The sequence below is a fragment of the Indicator indicator genome, chromosome 8, assembly GCF_027791375.1.
Source record: "Indicator indicator isolate 239-I01 chromosome 8, UM_Iind_1.1, whole genome shotgun sequence".
NCBI lineage: Eukaryota > Metazoa > Chordata > Aves > Piciformes > Indicatoridae > Indicator > Indicator indicator.
This window is the reverse complement of record NC_072017.1, coordinates 6,722,570-6,746,120: the sequence shown is the minus strand read 5'-3', so window position 1 is coordinate 6,746,120 and position 23,551 is coordinate 6,722,570. Positions and strand designations below refer to the sequence as shown.

At 40.4% G+C, this 23,551-nt stretch overlaps 1 protein-coding gene across 1 annotated transcript in view; it reads right to left on the bottom strand.

Annotated features, from left to right (window-relative positions):
- Positions 1-23,551, bottom strand: part of SMIM14 (small integral membrane protein 14) — a 38,436-nt gene that overhangs the window by 2,339 nt on the left and 12,546 nt on the right. The window contains exons 2-3 of the mRNA XM_054383141.1: positions 20,684-20,794; positions 5,657-5,705 (exon numbers count right to left, since the gene is read on the bottom strand). Coding sequence (XP_054239116.1) covers positions 5,657-5,705; positions 20,684-20,758 — 124 coding nt within the window. The 5' untranslated portion in view covers positions 20,759-20,794. The remainder of the gene's footprint in view (positions 1-5,656; positions 5,706-20,683; positions 20,795-23,551) is intronic.

The following is a 23,551-nucleotide window of genomic DNA, read 5'->3' as shown; positions in this document are numbered from 1 at the left end:
TCAGCTGAACTGTAAACCAATATGAAGTTAATTACCTATGGTACTCACATGGCTTCATTTACAATAGTATCTAAAGACCTAACATCTCCATTAATGATCTGGATGATCAATTAATACAAAGCTACAACGAATATGCTTCAGAAAGAGAAGAGCTGTTCTATTTTATTACTCAAGCTGAAAACTAACATGCAGAGAAATTCCGCAGAGAAACTCAGGTCTGTCAGATTTTTCAGTTGTCTCAACTCATTTGGATCATCTCATTAAGGAGTCAAGTCTGGATTCAAGACCAGTTGGAAGTTCTTATTTAACATTTGCTAGATAACTCACACCCAGTGAGCTGCTGGAGTATTGTCCTTGAAGGTCAATGCTGCTACCAAAGCACCACCTTCATCACTGTCACACTGGGTAGCACTTTTAACAGAGCCTCTTCTTTGAAAATGGTTTCTTCACAGCACAGCTGAAACACAGCAGAGGGGCACTGTAGGGAAGCTCATAGCTATACTTTCCACAGCACTGCTGGGCTGTCAGTAAGACTTCGCAAGCTGGAGCTGTTGGACTGATGTCCTTTACTGACATCACATGCACTCAAAAAATGTCAAAGAGAAAAAAAGGTACTATAGAAGTTTAAGCTTCTCAAAAGCACAAACACCACCATTAACTTAGACTCATAGAATGGTCTGGGTTGGAAGGGACCTCTGAAAGTTATCTAGTCCAACCCCCTCAAAGGTGTGGTGTTTGAAACTACCCTACAGCTCTGGTCTTCTAAATGTCCAAAATACAGACATTTAAAGCTTGAGAGGGTGCCAGTGTAGAGGGATTTTATGATTAGAAGTACAGACAACTACAAGGGACAATTCTTTTGGACATCTGAGTGAATAAAGGGTGTTGTACATGAGGAGAAGGTATAGTGCAAAGAAAATAAATGAGACTGCTACAGCCTCTAATTCATTAAACTTTAAGATATAATTGATTCAGAAAGCACATGGAATTGTGCAGGGAAGAGTTTAGACCTGAAGCTGTGTTGAAGGAAAATATTACTGTTATTATCAACCTGGTATATCAATATTTTAAAGCTTACATGACCTTCATACATGCAATCAGTAAACTAGCCTATGATTTGGCATAAAAAGAACAACTGCTTAATGGTGGGGCTTCCAGGCAATACTAATAGCCAGCCTGAGACTACCTTCAGCAGCACATAAGACAACCTGAGGTACCTGCTTTGGTACCTCTCTTCAGTAGAACATGGAAAATTCAGATCACTTGTTAGGCAGGATTCCTCACACAATGCAGAGAAACAGGCACTAGTCAGACTGCCACCTGGAATTTTTGCTGTCCTCTGGAATTTGTGCACTTAGGGTCCATGGTTAAACAAGAGCTGGGCTGCTAGGTAAGCTCATGCTGCAGGTTGTGGATGGGAGCAGAAGGAACCACATAGGGCAGCCACAGGTGTTTATGCAGTTTACAGTTTCTTCCAGCCTGCACTGTAATGTGGTTTAGATGGAACTAAATGTGCTGAGACATCTTCTGAACAAAGTTAAGCATGACAAGAGCTGATCTAACACAGCTACACTGTACTACTTAACTCACAGCATGTCAGACACATAGCTCATAGCTACATATCCACACACAGCTGAATGAAGCCTCTGAGCAGTTCTGTCCCTGTGCTTACCTGGACTTTTTTTACACCATGGCTGAATTATGTCTGTGCAGGAGAAAGCTTTATGAGGAACTGGTGTGAGACTTGGTGTAATGACTACGGTGCACTCTATCTGTTGCTTCACATACGCAACACAGGTTTTGCCTTGCTTTTTCTTACAGAAACAGAGACTAATCCACATAAACTACTCTTCTCTTGGAGAGAAATGGGACAAAAAAATAATCTTCCTTGACAGATGTTTACCACCTCATTTAACGTTCTACTAGAAGGCAATCAAAACTACTAAAATTATGAGTTTGGTAAAAATAATTTCTAAAGATTAAAGGTCAACCACTTCCTGATTGTGGAATTGGAATCTCAAGAATACAATAAATTAATAAATGTCCTTGTTAAACGCTTCTTGTTCCAACTTAGTTCTCCTCTTAAAGTGGTATTTTTCATTCAGAGTGAGGTTATACTCTAATGAAAAAGAGGAAAAGACTGAATTTTTTTTACTGTGAAAGCGTATTCCACGTGGTGCTTTTTGTCTGCCCTCTCCTAATAGAAATATCTCCTTTGGGATCTTCATCTTTACAGATGTTTAACATCTGCATGTGGAGAGGCAAAACCATGCTTTCTGACTTGTATCTTCTTCTTTTCAGGGTGCTTTTAACCTTGTCTGTTGATGTCTTTTTGTGGAAAAAAAGGCAGGAAACTATATGAAGAGGGGTATTTTACAGATGACAGAGAAATCCTTCAGCAGATAGTCCCTGCAAGATGACACTTCAAAGGCAGGGATAGGAAACTGAAGAAATCGAGAAAGGATCTGAGTGGAAGAAGAAAGATAGGAATTGCCAGAAAAGGGAGGGAAGAGTTGGCAGACATTTCATGCTGTTAGGTTAGGCTGCTGTGACTCCCCTGGATGAGAGCAACTGAAGATGACTCACAGATACGTATTCAATTAAAAATACATAAAAGTTTGGAAGCAGAGTAGACAACATTTGAGACAGTCATCTCTGACCACATTACAAGCTAGCAGAGCACTGAGAATCGTGGTGAAAATATGAATGTGGTAAGTCCAGGTCACAACATCTGGGAATTGCTAGAACACAGAAAAAAACCTCAGGCGGTGGCTCCCTCATTTCCTTTGACATGGAAGGCTGACTGGAAAGGGCCATGAGGCATCAGTCCAGTCCAATACCAGCTGGGATCCTCCTTGCGCTGAATGAGCCACTGATGTTGCCACTGCCAGATGCTTCGGAGAAATCTCCACTTGCATTAAGACAGAATTCCAAACCAAATTATCACTCTCATTTCTCATTTCAAGGGAAACTGTAAGATCTTTTGATAAACAATCCCAACATGTGTCACACACGCCAAACTCGCAGCCTTTTTTCTCCAAGGCACCCACTGAAACGGAGGGAACAGTCATCAGACTCTGATATATGCTCTACTGTCACAGCAGATACTCTTGCCAGAGAAGCAGCAGAGGAACAGTCATCAAGCAGAGTGCCCAAATGTTCTCTGAGGCAGTGCTCACATGCTCCTGTATGTAGGAGTACAGATCTGAAAGCACTGGTCCTGACCCTGGCAGGAAGCTCTCTGAGGGTAGTCACTACAACCACGTAATGGTGCCAACAACCATACATAAGAATTTGGAGCTAATAACACAAAAATATGAATGAGAGAACCTCGGTGCTGCTGCTTTGATCTGGCTCCAAAAATCTCAAAAATATCTGAAATTCAGGCTTAGAAAAAAACACCAAACCATGCTCAGGAAGAATCAACACCGGGTGTTCTCTGAGAACTTCCAGCTGGTAGCAGCAGCGTAACACATGACGCTGCTGGGTCACTGGCTGAACCATAGCCCTGATGTTCCACCCCACCCCCTGCAAAATCCCACATACATCTCATCAATTATTCCACAACCTTGCAACTTAAGAATTTGTCTATGGCAACATTCCCAGCTGCACTTCCAGAAGGAAGACCAAATCCTAGGAATGAGCAAATGGGTAGGAGTGAAACAAAATTCTTCATATCAAGGTCCTGAAATGGGGAATTGACGTCAGCAAGTAGCAGGAAATGGAGCTATGGGACCTAGGGAAGAGGAGCCCTGCCTCAAAAATACACTCATCACAGTCTAGTTCATCAGAACAGGATGAGGCAATGGACACAAGACTGGCACAGAATCATTTTAATCTGTCTCTGAAAACATCTCTAGAAGCTTCTCCAATCTGCTTGATGTTGCCTTTCACTCCTGGGATCTTACAGAGCTCATGTTGGCCCAAGCACAGTCACAGAAGCATCACAAAACAATCTGACAAAGAAGCAGGCAGTGTCATTGCATCAGCAGAAAAATACTTTTGCAAGAAGTAAATTTAAGGCAATATAATAACTTTGGCAAGAATTTACTCTATAATTTTTGCTTGCGTTTTTGAAGCAAACCACTGATTTGGAACAATTGCTGCCAAACTGCCTGCATCTGCACAGACAGTTGTTGCAAGGCTCTCTTTCAGGATGAAAAGCTATTTGCTGCAACCCCCTCACATCCCCCCTGTACTATAATTTGGTGGCAGAAAAGTTGTCCCACAAGCTTTGTGCCCACACATAACAGAACTTACTCATTGGTAGTCTTTAGCCTACGAGCTTCATAAGTATTTATGAACCAAGACTCCTAACACTTGAGTGAGAATGACCCACCATTGCTCGGCTTTGACTGTAGGCTAAAGCTCAGAAAGCTCCTGTCACCTGCCTCTTTCCCTCTCCTACAAGCCTGTGGCTTGAAACAAACCCACACATAGAAGCCTAAGGTGTGAGAGAAAGAAAGTCTGCCCTGGAATAGGTGCAGCTGGGAGAGGAGAGGTGCTAGAAGTCATGACAGCATAACTTGGGAAGACAGCAACAGTGTTATGGCACATATGCCCTACTCCTTTTTTTCAGAAGTTCTCTCTGAAAGGTCATGGCTTTTCCCCTTCAGCCTAACATTGCCATGAATCTGGGACTGTTTCACACTGGGAGGGCACAATGCAAGTCCAAGCTAGCTGCCCATCACTAAACAGGTTTTACTGGGGAGTGAAGGGGGAGAAACATCAGTGAAGGCATGCCCTCTCCTCAAGATCCTGGACACCCTGACTGCATGCTCCTTGACCTGTAGAAGACACAGGCACCAGCAGCTCTTGCTTCCAGAAACAGTGCTCAGGTGCTTCCTGCTCGTGCAGGCATTACAGTAGTCCTGCTGCCAGCTAATTGAGTGAATTCATATGATCAACTGGTAAAGCAATACAGGAAAAACAGATCCACTCCATCTTGATTTATAAGCATTTGGCCATGTTCTCTCTAGACCATGAACAGTGTAAACAGAGTGCCTCAGGGCAAGCTCACATTAGTGCACAACCTCTGCACAGCTATGCCTCCCTGCAGATGCTCGTGACATTTGACTCTCCCAATAATGCTCACCATTTGGAAGAGTTTTTACATGCATTTCACAGCAGATGTCAAGGCAGTGTACACATCAGTGCTCTGCCTCAATGACTGCCAAGTCCAACACACAGGGTGTGTGTCAGCTCCTCAGTCAGAGCTGGCAGGGAACCTCCTCTCCCTCACAGCACTGACAGCATCACTCAGCCTCAGTGAAAATACGTGTATGTGTGGGGTCCGTGCTGAATATCCAGAGTTCACTGGTTAGGCTGCTCTGACTGACTATAAGGAGGACAAATTAAGCCCCCCTCAAATCTCCACCACAGAGGAAAACTGAAATAATCCTCCTTGGAGACTAATGGTAAGATTCAGCAATGCTTGAGGCCTGATCAGTAGTCCTGCTGGTGTACTGATACTTTCAGTCTGCTCAGTGTTGCTGCATCCATACACTGCTTTACTGAGTCTCAGAAGTCACCTCTCCTGCAGTATTTGATTTCAGGCAATATGTTCCTAAAACATTAAATAAACTGCTGTACTTCAAAGACATTGAGGCTGTATTTTCATCACTACTGCTTATTTTACTTTTATATAGTTACTCACATTCCTGAAGGCATTCTGTGTCTGTGCAGTATGACTGGGATTGTCTCAGCTGAAACAGAGAAAAAGAGGTGTGACAGTCAGCAATGAGACTTGGTCAGCTTTTACCAAAATCATCATTTAGTTCAATGTCAGAGCACAAGTTCAAGATAAGGAAGGTCACAGAATCACAGAACATTAGGGGCTGGAAGCAACCTCTAGAGATCATCGGAGTCCAGCACCCTGGCCAAAGCAGGATCACCTAGGGCAGGCTGCACAGGAAGGCATCCAGGTGGGTTTTGAAAGTCTCCAGAGAAGGAGACTCCACAACCTCCCTGGGCAGTCTGTTCCACTGCTCCAGCACCATCACAATAAAGCAGTGTCTCCTTGTGTTGAGGTGGAATCTCCTGTGTTCTGGCTGGTACCTGTTGTTCCTCGCCCTATCACTGGGCACTACTGAAAAGAACCTGGCACCTTCATCGTGACACCCACCCCTCAGATATTTACAGATGTTGATAAGATCTCCTCTCAGCCTTCTCAGGACTAAACAGCCCCAGGTCTCTCAGTATTTCATCATAGGAGAGATGTTGCAAATCCTGCAATCATCCTTGTAGTTCTCCGTTGGACTCCCTCCAGCAGATCCCTGTCTCTCTTGAACTGGGGAACCCAAAACTGATCCTTTACTGCACTGCACTGGGCTTATGGTTGTGTGAAGAATTCCAGGTACAGAGGTACTTTCTGAAGACTATACACAGAATACCTTTAAATCACCTACAGTGTTACTGCTTCCACACGTTTCTCCCATTGAATGCCTTTTAAAATCCAAGTTATAAATCTATAGTGATGTAGATATTGTTGTGATACACAATGATACTCTCCATGTGATTTATAAAGGATAGGGGTTACTACTATTATCTACAGCAAGTAACATTAAAATACTCTCTGCTTACATAAATTGCAATAGATTACGAATTGAGAAGCCAAATTAAAATTACATAAATAAATTTAGCATTTACTGTTTGTCTACCTGAGATTTTCTTTTTTTAAAAAGAAGATTTTAATATGCATTTACTGCTTTTTTTCTTTACTTTTCTGCTTTTAGGAATTGCAATGACTATTGGAATTTACAGACTAGCTAAACTTGCTAATTGCAAGAAAAGTCAACACTGGCTAACCTGCAGCTCAGTACAACTACTTTGCAGATGAGAGAGTAAAAAAAAAAAAAAAAGGCAAATACCATATCCTTTATCAGACACAGAGAGGTTAACTGGTTGGATTTAATCTGCTATGTCATAGAAACGGGTTCTTTCCTCTGCTTAGGTAAACTACACAGATTAATAATGAAAGTTTTTCCAAGTATAGAATTGTTACAATGCCTTGGTTAGAACTGACATTTGCTTTTTGACAGGTTTTACCTCACAACAGTGTCACAAATCCTAACCCTTCTTGCCATAACAGGCTAATTTGTTTATTATCAGTGTAAATACCCACATAGGAAAGAGAAGAAAAGACTATATTCCTTATGAGAGACAGACACTAAGAATGCCAACAAACCCAATTTCCCCTGGTATTGGCATAACTGATTTGCTGTGGGTAGTCATAATTTTATGCAAAGCACATCAAGGAACAGATGAGCAACTGAAAGAGGAAGACATTTGGAGAAGTCTAAGCTCCTTCCTTTATCATAATGACTTGCAATAACTGATGCATTTGAGAATGAAAAAAAAACCACAAATGGAATTGAAGGTTGATCACAAATTCTCTCATTAATATATTAAGACCTGCTAGCAAATATGAGACTACAAAGAAGTTCCTTCAGAAGTTTTGGGAAGGCTGGATTAAACCTTTCAGCTGTTTATATAGTTAAGAGCAGGGGAAGTTCAAACCAAAGACTTCAACTTATCCTATTAAAAAAACCAAATCTATCAAACTATGCATATTTCCTGCCCTTATAGAAGAATAAAAGCTCATTTTATATTCAAATTTTGTAATTTGTTCTCCAAGGGGAGGTTTTACGTTAGCAATAGTACCCATTTAGAATAGCTGCACTGAGAAATTCCTGGACTGGGAAAACTGGGTATTGCTATACCCACATTTAAAAGAGATCAGCAACATAATTATCTTCTGCTTGTGTAAGAGTTTAATTCTGATGGGGGCCTTAATTTACAAATTAATGAATCCCTACTCTGTAATACAGTTTATAGGTATTTTTCAGCACAGAAATATGGCCAGAATTGAAATAGGTAATAGGTATATGATCAGAAACCTTGTACTAGCATATAGCCTCTGGTTATCCCTAGGATGGGTAGTCCTCCTACAGCTTCTCTACTTTGCCTAGAGCTTGGACAACAAATGTATTTTTTTTTTTAATGAGGATTTAGAAACTAACTGTACAAGGTAGATTTAGAAACCTCAAATTACATTGTAAAAACAGTTACAAGTATGAAAAAACTGCATATTTGGTAATTGGTAGGAAACTCCTCTAACTTGAAAACATGATCATATAATCACACAGATTTAAAGATCCCACCAAAAAAAAAAAAAAAATCAACACTTCATAGTTTCTGCTACATTCATAGCCAGCAATAGAAGTATCTATTAGAAATATTTCTCAACTGTTGCAGGCAATATAAAAATGTCTTATAAAAAATACTTTTTGTTGGAAAAGGTTTGGTCAGAACAGGACCACCCGTTGACTCATGTGAGTTTTAAGAAGCCATAGATCACATGTTAAAAACCACATTTATAGATGGAGAGAATGGTTTGACTTGGAAGACACCTTGAAGATCATCTAGTTCAAATCCCCCTGCCATAGGTGGGGATACCTCCTTCTAGTCCAGGTTGCTCAAGGCCTCATCCAGCCTGGCCTTAAACCTGAGGAAGAAGCATCCATATCCTCCCTGGACAACCTATTCCAGTATCTCACCAAGCTTACTGTGAAGAATTTATTCCTAATCTCCAGTCTAAATCTGCCCTCCTCAAGCTTCAGTCCATTCCCTCTCATCCTATCACTACAAACCCTTGTAAAAAAATTCCTTTCTGGCCTTCCTGTAACCCTTTTAAGGTACTGGAAGGCCACTACCAAGTATCTTCCCATGCTCGCTTTCCCTCCTGACTACAAGCACATGCAAAACCTCAGAATCCAGGAGCAGAAGCTCTAGGAGGGCTCTGCAAGCCAGGGAGCCAGGTAACAAACCTGTTTTGAACAGCTCAGTGCCAGGCTCACATTGTTCTCTTGGGACAAAGCAGAGCAGATGACGGAAAAGGAGCCTCAGCAAAAACAGGTTTCTCTCAATTCATTCAGATGAGCTGCTTGCTAACTCTGTAACCCAAGACAAATCTGATCCCTTGTGCTCGCTCAGTCAGAAGATGAGAAACGATTCTGGCACGTGCATGAAATGCTTACGCAAGTGGAATGGCTGGGAAAGGTGATGCCTTTTGCTGGAACAAGAATGCTGCTGCTACCAATTAGCTCTCTCTTGATAACAGCAGCCTTAAGGGACAGAGCAACCACTGGAAAAAAAGATTGAATGTGAGACATTTCAATCACGAGGTAATTGGAAAAAAAGCAATTATCAGGGCCTGGAAATAAACAGTCCTTTGTATTCAGATTTTCTGATCCACTGTGGAGGGGGAATTTGGATGAAAGTTTGTAGAATAATGGTAAGAAGTTGAATGAGACCATTCCTCATCTCCACAAAACTCTCAGAAAGACTTTTCAAATAAACTCAATGTTTTTCAGGCTGGGAACACGATGGAGTTGACAATAAAAGTCTGAACAGAATAGTAATTATTAGATATATTAACTCTTACATACTGAAAGGGAATATTATTAATGTTTGATTTGGTCTTACTCATATTGAGAGATCCGTGTGCAGTCAAAAAATGTGAATTTATTGGAAGATTAATAGTTGACTGCCTGATGTCACACCCATTGAAATCAGCAGCAGCCTTTTTTGTATTTTTCAGTATATTCTGGAAATTTTCTTTATTAAAAAAGAGTTCTTAAAACCCACTAGAAATTAGATGAGTGGAACATCAGGGCTTATTCAACACGAGAGTGAAAAATATTATGAAACTAAATATTTATAGATATTCTTATTATTTTCTTCCATTTAAATGCAGAGATATTTCAATTTTAACATACTCTGTGCAGTATGTCACCCAAATACAATAAACAGCTTAGTGCATGTAAGCCAAAAAATGAACTAATTTATCTTTTATTGTCCACAATGAAGTAAACACAAATTATAAACAGCATAAAAGGTAAAAAGCAGCTAAAAAAAGCTCCAAAAGTTTCATTTTTAATACAGTACAAGCTTGCAGGCAATAAAATTCCAGTTTTAATACAATATAAGGTTGCAGGCAATACAAGTAGAACCAATTATAAATGCACATTATTTAAAATCCAATTGTGGGCTTTGATTCCTTCCCAGTACACTTAAAATCTTGAGTAGCTTAAGTTAAAATTAATTCAATTAACGGTGCCCAAACCATAACTCTTGGTCAGTATAACTATTTGGTTTCTATGAATTCCCTTCTAAATTCTTGAAAATAAGAGGCAGCAGTGGCTGAATTACAGCAAATCAGTGTCCACTTACTGACATATTTGGAGGGTAAACCAAACACAATGCTGAGTAAAAAAGAAACCAAGTTAATTCTAGTGGTAAGAGTGAAAAGGGCTTGTCCTCATTCTTTCCCCAGGACACTCAAATACTCCACTGCAAAACTATAAACATCACATTTCAAATGGCTCTTACTGCCAACGTGAAACAGCTTTTCTTAATTTTTTTTTTTTTCCCCCAAAGGACAGAACTTTTAGCCCCAGTTCACACCACCACACCAGTGTTTAGATCCTGATTCTCTGAGGCTATAAATAAAGTACAGTTTTAACATGCCATCTTGTGGATCAACAGCATCTACCCACCAAGCATATCTGAAACCTGTGTCCTGCTGCTGCTCTTACAGCATGTTCTGATAGGAGTTTGCAGAGTTTTTAGCAATGAGAGCAAACATTTTTCACAGTCCCCCAACTGGGAGCAAAATCCAAACAGTCATAGTAAAGTGACACTGCTAGTGGCCTCTGGAAACTTATTTGTGAAATTACTATATTAAGCAAAAATCTCTTTTTTTAATGTGCAAACCTACCATGGACACACAAATGTACCACTGTCTGGTGGAAACAGGGTGTGAATTTTTCTTGCATGTTTGGTGCTCCACAAAAATCACTCAAGACCAAGTGAAATAGCAACCCCAGTGAAACAGCTTCATCTAGCTTAACAGAGAACTAACTTGTTTTTCCAACAGTGACCTCAGCCATCAGGATCATTTCAGTCTTCCCATGAAAGAAGTTAAACTACTTTGCATTTACTTTGCACTCATCACAGATAGCTATTGTGAAGAAGGAAATTCAGGCTTCTGCTTGCCTTCACAGAAACTCATTTTGGTGTCAGTTCCCTTGCTTCCTCTTCAGAGGAGTTACCTGAAACTCTCCAGATGAGTTTTCAGAATTTGCTGCCCCAGAGGTCAGCAGTGTCTCAAACCCTGGGACCGACCGGTCCTGCGATCTCTGCTCAGACAAATTTAGTTTGTTTTTTTTTTTTTTTTTTTTTTTTTAATTAAAATTAATAGCCTCTTGCCTGGAAAAAAAAAATACTAAGAATTCCTTTCCAGTATAAACACTTTTAAAGCTAAGAGAACTATTTGAAAGTTGGAAAAAAACCCCAAAAGACAAAGTATTCAACTACCAGGAAGATACCAGCTCAGACAGCCCAGCAGTTTGCAATGCTTCAGAAGAAATAATGCCACGGTCCCTGTCCCAAAGTACTTTCCAACTCCAAAAAATGTGCAATAAAGAGGTAACAAAACAGTAAGAACAGGACTAGCATCAGGAACACAATGCCATAATCAATGAAAACTTGTGTGAATGGCAGATGGGATGAAATAAAGTTATTTATGTAGGGATAATTAGAATAATTGCCTTTTTAGAATAACTTTTGAGACAGCTCAATGCAGAAATAAGTCCTCAGAAAAGACAGGAATGAAAAATTAGCAAGTTCATGTGAGCCAGGTCAGGAAAAGAGCTCCATGCAAAAATCTGTGATGGAAAGAAGCCCAGAGACGCATGTTAAAGAAACAGATAAATTAGGTACAAAGACATGAGAGTAGAAATGAATAATAGTGGCAATGAAAAGGATAGATAAGCAGGAAAGCAAGGACAGATAACTAATTTGATATGGTCATTTATCCCATGAATAAAAGTACATTTCAAATGGAATCATTAAGACCGTTGATAGAAATTTTATGTGCTAACAAGGGTAAAATATCCTCCCTTGTGAAAAGAGTTTTTTTTTGTGATTCAGACCAGTTGTAAGCTCTGTTTTTTCTCTCCAGTGTTGCCAAAGGTGACACCACGATGGCATACTCCTGATTGCATTCTGGGTAATGAAGCCACTGTTCAAGCTCTGCTGACAGCCATGTCTGCTCTGTCCAAAGTATGGAAATGATTTGATTAGCAACAGGATAAATAAATTGCTGTGATAGGATAGGCCAGTCCTGAATACAGGCTGGGCTGCACACAGAGTTCAGATCTAAAGATGCAAAAAATGACACCAACATGCATTATTCTGCTATGAGCTGCCCAAGAGAACTAGGAGAGAAATAAGGGGGAAAGAAGGGCATACTGATGGAACTCAATTGTCTCTTAAACCACATTAGCTCCTCTTAGAGGGAGAAAAAAGGGAAAAGTGAGCACTGCCCTCCCCACTTCTACATCTTCTGTGACCACATGCAGGACTAAAATAAAAGAAATGACTGTTCATAGAAGGACAGAATTACAGTCTGTGATAGAAATATGGAGTTTGGGCCTGTGAGATGATAGGTAATTTTCTCTTCCATGGTAAATGAGAGAGAAGGATGGTTGGTATCTTTCAGGATAATATTCCTAGGTTATAAACCACCTCTTAAGACCCAGAACCATCAGCTGGTTGTGACAGAGGGAGAACATTACCTTTCAAACTGAAAGGTAAGGAATTTTATCAAGAAAGATGCAGCAGAAAAACAATTCAGAAGGGATCACTGTGCAAATAGGAGCCCTGATTTGGTGATTTGGAGAAGAAGTCTTTCTATCTTTTACTTTCTCATTTAAACTGGGATTTCTCTTTCACCTTGGTATCATATTGATCCCCTTTTCCACACTTCCCTCACTTTCCTACAGCTACATGGCTTTTATTGGTACTTCATTTTATAATTTTGGTGGTCTGAGGACATGGGACATCACTGGCATCCTGCTTTTAGTGTAGGCAAAGCAGCACAGATTAGCAGAACAGGGTGAGTCAGTGTGACAGTCAGGATCATTGCAAGAAGCTCACAGCACCTCTGACTACATGAAATGCTAGACAACAAACTGATGACATTTGCATTAGCAAGCTTGTCTCTAAAATACAAAACCAGAATACATGTGGGGGTTTTTACCAAACAGTTGAGTATCTTCTGCAAAGTGATGCTATTAGCAAATGTAAAAGGTACTCCCACCCAGACAGCCTTGAGGAAAAGGCTTGGAACAGGAGTTCCAACAGATAAGTGCAGTTATGCTCTAAGTGTTGATTACATCCCTGTGTGGCCTGAGACAAAAAGCACAGTTTTCTCCTTTTTCCTCAAATGAGCTCTGATCATCACACACAGTCCAGCTATTCATAATACAGGTTGAAGCTATGAATTACTTCTGGAATATCAAGCTGGCAGGATTTTCAACGCAGAATTTTCTACACTGCTTGCCCAGGGAGGTGGTTGGGGCCCCATCCATGGCGATAATCAAGGTGACACTCAAAAAGGCTCTGGGCAACCTGACCTGGTGGAGGATGCCCCTGCTTACTGAAGAGGGGGTTGGACTAGATGACCTTTGGAGGTTCCTTCCAACCCAGACTATTCTATGATTCAATACTGTCACACTATGCATGCTTTGAGATTGTGAGATGTGACTGAGATTTTTTTATGTATACTTTTTTTTTTAAATCTACATATATTGGTTAAGAAGGATCTGGTTCCAGAATAATACCAAGCTCAGCCATGGAAAACGCAAAGTATGACAAGTACTTTCAACTTTCAGTCAAATCCCAATACTGAACAAAAAAGTCTCCATGGGATATAGACCAAGTGGACATAATTTTTCATAGCTTTTTTCCTTTCTTCCTTTTTCTTTTAATAAACACCCACTTACTTGTCCAGAAAAGTCTCCATTTATACTGCTTGATCTAGAACTAGGTTCCAGACCATTACCAGTGCATGAACCTGGCACAGGCTGTGCAGGGAGGTGGTGGAATCCCCGTCCCTAGAGGTTTTTAAGGCCAGGCTGGATGTGGCTCTGGGCAACCTGATCTAGTGGAAGGTGTCCCTGCCCATGGCAGGGGGGTTGGAACTACACGATCCCTGAGGTGCCTTCCAACCTGACAATTGTGTGATTCTGTCAACTCTGTGATGCAGTTTGGAGCCTCAACCTGTGCAACACCAGCACCCAGTGAAAGTAGGGAAATGGAAGTCAGAGGAGCATGAACACTCAGGAAAAAGCTCACACCCTGCCACTCCAACCTTGTGCTTTATTATTTGGGCCCAGTGCCTGACAACGTACATCAAGTCTTTTCTCCTGCATCTCAGAGTATGTAAAATTTCTCCAGGGCAACCTCCACCTTTAGAAGGTCACTTTAAATTATGAGAAACATACTCAGCATAGTTCTGCTGTGCTTTCAGTGGAAGGCCACATCAGTAAGGTAACTCATTTTTTGCTGGTTGCCTGAGGGACTATTTAAGTTTGGCTTAGCTGTGCTGACACCTTGAGAGCTTTGTTGCATTTGCAGCACATAACTCGCAGCTGGTTTAGTCATCCATGTATATTTTGTGCTGCCTGCACAAAATCTCTTCCTGACTATACTGGACACCAGTTCAGACTATGTCAGTTTGTAACAGTAAGACTCTAAAATTCCTGGCCAGGAGAATTATGTGGAAACTTGGTTGACAAAATTGAGTGTTCAGACCAATTGCATTGAAACGGTTCAAGAATTTATAACTTTTGCTACAAAAGTCTAGTGACACCTCAGCACACAAGATAATATAAAATAATATATAAAGAATTACTTACTTTATATGCCCCAGAATTTTTGAGACATTTAAGCCTTCTGATATAGCAACATAACTTGCAATTAGCTACTGAAGAACAAAAGACAAGGTTGTCATCTCCACAAAGGCTTGTAAGGCCACCAAATCTCTGCAGCAGAACTGCTGGCAGTTCATCAAAATGGGTCCTTTTGTATAACAGGATTAGAAATGTTTTGGGTTAAAGAATGTATCACTCATTTTCACAGAAAATTAGTATAAGAAGATTCTGAAATCACAGTTTCTGTAAGCAAATAACTTTGTATGGTGCAAGTGTCCTCTTTTTTTCCCTTTCTGATACAGTGTTATGTGTGTTACTGGCTTGCTTAGACTTCACCATTTTAAGGAGTCATACACAGGTCTCAGGCTTCATGGAAGATGCTCTGTGTAGTATTATCCCCTGCCACCATGTAGTTTTCAGACTTGAACCGAGCCCTGCACTAAGATACTCCATGGATCAGCTATGCTTATTCAGAAAGCATATCCAGAGGAGTATACATCCAGAGGAGTAATACACTGCAATCAAATTTTCATTTTACAAAAGAAGGAACTGAAAAGGGGAACTGAAACTGTCTAAATGTAACAATATTCTTATTTAGAGATTTGTTATCTTCTGCCACAACTACAATAGGAACCATTTTCTCTGGATACCACAGAATGTCCTTCACTGTGAGTCTTTCAAACATCTGGCCCCCTTTTTGACAGTGCCCCCCCATTTATGTATCTGATGACTTTTGTTGTTCTTCATTCTTGACCTCCTTGTCAAAGTAAATTTTGCAGATGGAGGAGATTGAACAGGAGATAAAGTCATAGAAGCTAACAGACTTGTTGTCATTTGACAAGTCTTACATATCTGCAGAGGTTGAAAAGTCTTGTGATGTTTTTCTTCTGTGTTTACTTCCTCTCATGGAAGTTCCCAACTATCTGCTATACCCACAGAGTAAATAGAGAGTCTGAGATACAACAGTCAAATTGTTGCACAACACCACCAAATCATAACAGATGTTGCTATGGGTATTACATACTAGAAATTACTATCAAGTCCCAGCTAAAGATTTTCAATTTCTATTGTTTCCTAGGAATATTTGAAAATCCTAACATTTGGTCATTAGTTACAACACTACAGAAGTTTACCCTGTGTGAAAATTTCATATTTTGACACTAAGGAGAACCCCGAAAAATCCACTTCATGAAAATGGTAAAACACTCAGCATAAGAGAATTCACTGCTATTAAAGTATGTAATAGATAAGTTCTAAGAACTGTGGATATGAAAAATATCTCCCAGTTAGCCTAAAAAACTTTTCAAAATACCATGTGCATTACAAATATACAGTTCCCTGTCTATAAAATCTTCATGGTATTATGAATTAAGAAGAAAATAACCCAACCTGCTTAGTCAAGTAAAATGAAGGACAGAAAAATAATCAACTCATGCAGCTTAGTAAGAGTCAGGCTTTTGAAAAACAAACAGCGTTCTTGTTTCGTAATTTTCTCTGGTGTTGCTAATAGCAGAGGGGAAGAAGAGTTTAAATGCCAATAGCTTTTCTTTTTTTCATTGCATAAGCATTAATTGTGATGACAAGACGAACTGCAGTCTGCATTTCAAGTAGAGATTTAAACTATAAGCTCTCTCTCTCTATATATAAATAAATACGATGCATTCACCCACTAGTTGTACTTTGAATGCCAAATTTGTTTTCTTAGACTTTCAAAGTAAATACACCAATTAAAGCAGAAATTAAAAGTAACAGGTTGGGAATTAAAAGGTGAAATTCAGGCTGTAGAGTCAGACTTCTTGACCTCCTCCTGACCTTGGCATAGCAGCATCATTCAAATTTCTCCTCCAGTTGGCTATAGAAGAAATCCTGTCTACTCAAATATGTATTTTTAACTCTACATGTAATAGCCATAACTGAATATATCACACCTTCTTCATTAGCAGAAGCCTTAATTCTTATTCTTGTCTTAATTCCTATTACCTGTCTATACAGGTATAAACAAATCAGTCTGGAAAAGTTCATTTACTTTAACCCAAATGTTTTCAAACAAAATCCTGATTGCTTATGTTGTATAAGATTCAGTGACAGAACTGCACCTTAGCAAACAAACTCTAAGAGCTTTTTGTATTTGGTTTTGTGGCTGTGGTTTTGTTGAGTTTGTTTTTTTTTTTAATAAAAAGCTTAAAAGTTACAAATGCAATAACAAAGGTTTAGCAAGTCTCCTGAAAAACAGGTTACCTGAGGATAGTCTAGCTGCTGACTGAGACATTTGAGTCTTTTCCTTTCCAGATTCTGCTAAATTATCCCAGCTTGTGATTTGTTCTTATAAATATTTAGGAGCATCTGTTTTGCTTTTTAGGATAGATTTCCCCTTACTCCTCAGTTTCAAGTGCTAATTGGTATCATCTCTTTGGAAGCTGGACACTGAGCAATCAACTCCATTCCTGCAACTACACAGGAACACTATTAAGGCTGGCCTTGGTGACTGCCCAAGAGCATCTATGAAGTGCTCTGCTTACATTCACAAGGCAGGAACTACTGTGATCCATCTGCACCCACCTTACCACAGAGCAACCAAGGAACAACATCTCACAGACCTCTGTGGCACTTCTGACTCTGGATGCAACTCAATGCATTGTTCATACCTAGAAACCTCAAGCCACAACTCAAAGAGAACTGGCTAACTGCTGCCATTGCCTGCCAGTACCTTCTAACAAAAAAGGAAAAGATAAAATAATGCTGAGTGGGGGGTTGGAAGTCTGAACCATTCTGGATCAGATTTGCATCTGACAAGCCTCAGAAGAAAGTGCAGCCAACATGCATACTCCTTTCTCCCTCCCAACTTTCTGAAGCTTGGTGTTGGGGATTCCTTCATCCCCCTTTTAGTATGTGTCCAGAAGACTTGAGGTCCAGAATCAACAAAACTGTGGGATATGGCACAAATGTCATGTTGAGGACAAGAGGAAAGAGCATGTGTATTAGCATCCACATGAGGGTAGCAGGGAAAGCTCAGAACATTTTGCATCCAGGTCTGGTGCCCTTAATACAGGAAGGACATGGACTTGATGAAGTAGGTCTAGAGGAGGGCCACAAAAATCATCAGGGGGTTGGAGCACTTCTGCTATGAAGACAGGCAGAGGGAGCTGGGGGTGTTCAGCCTGGAGAAGAGAAGGCTCTGGGGAGACCTAATAGCCGCCTGCCAGTACCTGAAGGGGGCCTGCAAGAAGGATAGAGACTGTTTACAAAGGGCTGCAGTGATAGGATGAGGGGTAATGCCTTCAAATTAGATGGAATGTTAAGAACAAGTTCTTTACCATGAGAGTGGTGGAACATTGGAACGGGTTGCCCAGGGAGGTGGTTGGGGCCCCATCTCTGGAGATATTCAAAGTGAGGCTCAACAGGGCTCTGGGCAACCTGATCTAGTGGAGGATGCCCCTGCTGACTGCAGAGGGAGATGGACTAGATGACCTTTGGAGGTCTCTTCTAACCCAGACCACTCTGATTCTGTGATTCTGTGAAACTGTGCCTGTTAGCTGGGAAGCATGAGCTAGGATGGCTGGGTCCTGACATAAAGGCTCCACAGAAGGGATAACTGGTGACCACAGAACCTTCAGTTTTCTATGTCCTTGTGTCAACAGAATTGACCTTTAACAGTGTGTAAGTAGACAGAAGGATGCAATTAACCCCCTGTGCAACCCCTGTACTCAGGACTTTAAACCCACATCTGGAATACTGCATCCAATCTTGACCTCCCTTACACATTTACAGGCTGCAGTGAATTCAGCAGGGGGTTACCAGGGACTGGAGCACTTGTCCTATAAGAAGTGGCTGAGGGAGTTGGACTTCCTTGGAGATGGCTTTGGGTGGATCTAACAGCAGCCCCCCAGTACTTACAAGGAGGTTACTGAGAGGACAAAGACAGGCTCTTTACAGTGCTGTATGGCAGAGGGTATGGAACCTTCAACTAAAACAGCAGATGGAAAACATTCTCTGCCACAAGGACTGTCAAACACTGCATCAAGAGGCTGCAGTACTGCTATCCTTGAAGGTTTTCAACACTCAGCAATATTAAAAGCCCTGGATGACCTGGTCTGAATTCACTTTTGACCCTGCTTTGAACAACAGGTCAGCCTAGATGACCTCCTGAAGTCCCTTCCACCCTGAACAATTCTAGTATCACCAGCAAAGGGGCACACATCCCTTCCACTTCTTGCACCTCCATCTGCCAAACAAGCCTGCGGTCTGTTAAGCAATAAGTGAGTCAACCTCTGTGAGCATCAAGAGAGCAGTGGCTGCACCGCACTTGGGAACTACCAAGGGGAAATGGTATCAGGCCCACAAAGCACGTGGAATTGGCTATGCAGACACGCTCTATTTCTCTGGTGTCACTCTAGACTTTGGAGCAGTTGGCCATTACAGGGATCTGGGCTGTTTGGCAACTCCAGCCTTGATGCATAGCCCAAGCATCTTGTGGTCTGTGAGATAAGTGTCTGTTACTTTCTCTTGTCCTCGTACAGGACTGCCTTCTGCTGCAGCTACTGATGTAGCCCTCTCTCTAAGATGGAATGGTCTGTAGTATTTTGGCTTCCAGTGTGGCCTCAAGAGGCATTCTGTGTGCACAGACTCAGGGGTGCAATGCAAGAATGGGATGGTGCAGGTTCTGCAGTGCTGCATTATGGACATGAGTGGTGAACTCTGCTTACTCTGAGTAATTCTGGAAAATGGGGTCAGGCAAGCTCCCTGAGAGTGCACACAGGTACAGCATCTGCCTGGCTTCAGGTTCTTCTTCTGGCACTCCAGATGAGACAGTGTACCAACGCACTGCAAGGCCAATCAAGGTTTTCTGTTCAGGGTGAAGCAGAGCCATACAGGCATAACCCATACATTAACGAGGACGAGCTGAATGTACTTCTTGCAAAGTAGCATAAAACAAGTTTGTTTTGTGGATATGTGGTAGTGGGTTTATTTTAAGGACAAGCACACTAATTGATTCCTTATTCCCAGACATACATTCTTTTTGGGGACTTGCACATTAACCCTACTCTTACCACAGCCTAGCAGATGCTGTATTTCCCTAATAAGCTTCCTAAAATACTGATAAGAAGTGTCTTGAAGAAGGGCCTAATCCTAGGAAGAATGCTCTTCACACATACTGCTTTCAGCAGCTGATGTACTCAGTAACTTAAAAGGATATTAACTTAGGCCCTAAGAAGGAAAATGCAATAAAAACAAAGTTATGAAAATCAACAAAGGGAATTAGACCAAAAGAAGCTGATGTACAATGTGGTCTTAAAAACCAGTTTAAGCAAATTAGAGTTGTAATCAAGTTCACTTAATTGCTAACAGTTCACAATTTTAAGTGTTCAGATAAAAAACATATTTAGAAAAAAATTAGCACTTTGTAGCTTTTTATTCAAGGCACAGTGAATCAAGTTCCATGCAAAAGCAAAGAATCACTGCTATTTTAGAGGTCACAGTTACAGCAGTGTAAAATACCTTGCTTCAAGTTTTGCTCAGCCATATTAATGGCACAGCAAGAAACAGAACTCAAAACTCAAAATCACTGGATTCTCAACTTCAGAATTTTATAAAGATAAGTTTTAAAAATTTACATGTTGTTCTCTTGGTGGAACTTTGTATATGTGGTATCACCTTGAACTCAAAGGCTTTGCAGGTTTTATGCAGACCAAGGATGGTTCACAAGGAAAAATTTCCATAGAAACACTGTCAATGCTTTCAAAATGCATCAAAAAGCTATTCAAAAGCTCCTCAGAATGTCAGATACACAGATTCTAACTGAACATGCAACCGAATAAGCAGAATCAAAAGCATCAGTAACTGCAAATCTGCAAGAGCTGATGTCTGAATAACCACCCTTCCAAATATCCTCATGTTATCCTTACCAGATTAATCAGTCTTCTCATTGCATGTTCATGTGAGCAAATGCATTCACAAGGATCAAATCCACCTTCTGCCATGGTTATCTTGATGAACCTGAACTTGTCTGTGAACACCTAAGAAGAATAAGAATAAAATGACAATGAACTCTTTTTTTTTTTTTTTTCAGATGACCTTATTTTTCACATCAAGTTTCAGTTCATTCAACGCCAGGACGAAAAATCAAAACAAAGCAGGGTAATCCTATTATTTCTTTGGCAGCATGAACGAAGAAGTCTGGTATGTGCAGTTACATTTTGATGTTGCTGAAAGCATTGCCTCACACAGGCTTCCTTAGAGAGCCAAATCATTTTCAAGGATTTGTGTGTCTCCCCTGGGAGACAGACCACAATGAAATACAGGCTAACAAACAAAACCCACGAAGATCAGATTTCGGTCTCTCATCTGCAGAGTGGGACTCCTAAGTGTATTGATTTTGAAAAGTCAGGGGAACTTCTACTCCTAAACCTTAACAAACAGTTGGCATTCTCCCTCTAGATCAATGTACAGGAAAACAATTTAAACCCCAGTAAGTTCTTTGCTAAAGGGAGAAACAATGATCCTTGTTGTATAATGAAAGCAAGCAGCAGGGGTGCAAAAGTGGATATACTCAGAAACAGTTTAAAAATGGAGCTACAAACACTAACTTTAGATCAAAGAAGTAGGTCATTCACTCAGCAATACAGAAAGTTCCAGAAAGCTGTAATGGACGTGGTAAGGAATCAATTCTAGGTTATTCACCTGCTAAAACCACTTATACCCCACATGTCAAGCATATGTTAAATGTATCTTTAACAACAGCTTTCTCAGTGACTCAATTGATGGTCAAAATGAGCAGCACACTGCAGAGCATTTCCAACCTTGAGGTCAGATCAGGGATTAATTTCTCTTGAATGAGGACTTCCATAATATATTAGATCAGTTCTGCATTATGATAATTATGTAGTATTTTTGTTATCTTGGCATCAATAAAACTGTATTGTGTTTATGTTGCATGCACTGGAGCCCTGGTCATAGAATCATAGAATGATTTGGGTTAGAAGGGATCTTTAAAGGTCATCTAGTTTGACCCCCACTACAATAAGACAAGGTATCTTCAACTACAGCAGGTTGCTCAGAGCCCTGTCCAGCCTGACCTGGAATATTTCCAGGGATGTGGCATCTACCACCTCTCTAGGCAATTTGGGCCAGTGTCTCACCACCCTCAGTGTAAAAAAATTTCTTCCTTTTATATAGTCTGAATCTCCCCTCCCTGATGTGAGATAGCTTAATAAATGCAGCAGCACAAAGAAGATACAGCCTCTCAATTTCCTAAAAACAAAGTAGTTTGTGAAGGTGCCAGACATTTGAAGGGTGTGCTGAAATCAACAGATGTGCTCTGCAGTCATCACCTATAAAAACTTACAGCCTTGATCACACATCAGCATTTTAATGTTTTGACCTCACTAGGAGACAGAAGAATAACCCATATGGCTCTAAGAAATCTTCATTCAGCAGAATGTATCACCACAACATTTCTTCCCTCCTAGAGGAAGAAGGATGGAAAAAAGAAAATGCATTTCAGAAGTCCTTCCTCTGTCAGTGCCCACCACTATTCCATCTTACCCTCTGCCATGGTGGAAAGAACCAGATAGTAAAAGAAGGTAAGAGATATCTGTGTCTTCCTTATGGAGTCTGAACATCAGTGCTGATAGTCTGCTTGGGTCTCCACTTTTTAAAAAGAATACTGGAAACTGGAAAAAAAAAAAAAAAAGAAGAAAAAAAAAAAAAAGAAGAGATGGAGGAAAAGCTTTTTGCCTTGATGCATTGCACTCTAGCTATGAGAGGAAGACTGAGAGATGACTTATGTAGTGCACAAATAGCTTTGCACAGAAAAATAACCTGAGTATTGAGAAGTACTTCAAGGAATAAGTGACCAATGACTGGAAGCTGTAATCAAATTCAGAAGAGAAGCAAGGCATGCATTTTTACCATTACAACAACTAACCAGTGCACCAAACTGCCAAAGATGAGATGGATTTCCCATCTCTCAACCATTCAGATGTGCTTCAGACCAGTATGAAAGCACTCAAGTTTAGATACAAAGTTCTCCAATATACAGATAAGAGCAGATGATTCTTTCTGAGAGCTAATTATAAAGCTACTACACTATCCTTGGTGAAATTACCTCAGAACCACTAGAACTGCAAAAGAGCAACAGAAGAAATGTTTAGCTACACAAGCTCCCTGGGTGATATGCCCTGTCAACCTCAATATCCTTTCTAAATAGCCTAACACCCTTTCTTAGCACAAGGAACAGGTAAGAGCACCAACTGCTAAATAGCACAAAATGCTTTCTCTGGACATCATGCTGACATCCAAAAGAAGGTTTTTGAACCAGTAAAATTGCAAAGCAATATTTAATTGTAACTTGAGAGAATTTAAGAGTCAGTGACATATAGTAATGTCACAGTAATTAACAGAGGAGTGTTCAATTATGATTACAAGAAATCAAAGCATCAGATAAGAGCCCTCATCAAGGAAACCAGGCTTACATTCTACATCATTCTGAAACATCAAACATACAACTCAAAAAAAAAAGCCAACAAATGGAGAAATATATATAATAAACTTACATGTCATAAACTTATATATAAACTTATCATGTCATATACATAATAAACTTAAGTGGAGGTAAACCAGAAGAAATTTAGCCCAAGACATGTGAATTGTACATGACAAACTACCTTAACGAGCTAAAATAAAGCAGAACACCTTACCAAGTAAAATGCCAACCAAGCGTTCAACAAAAGATCCCTTCCTCACCTGATTAAAAGGAATCATCCTTTATCCTT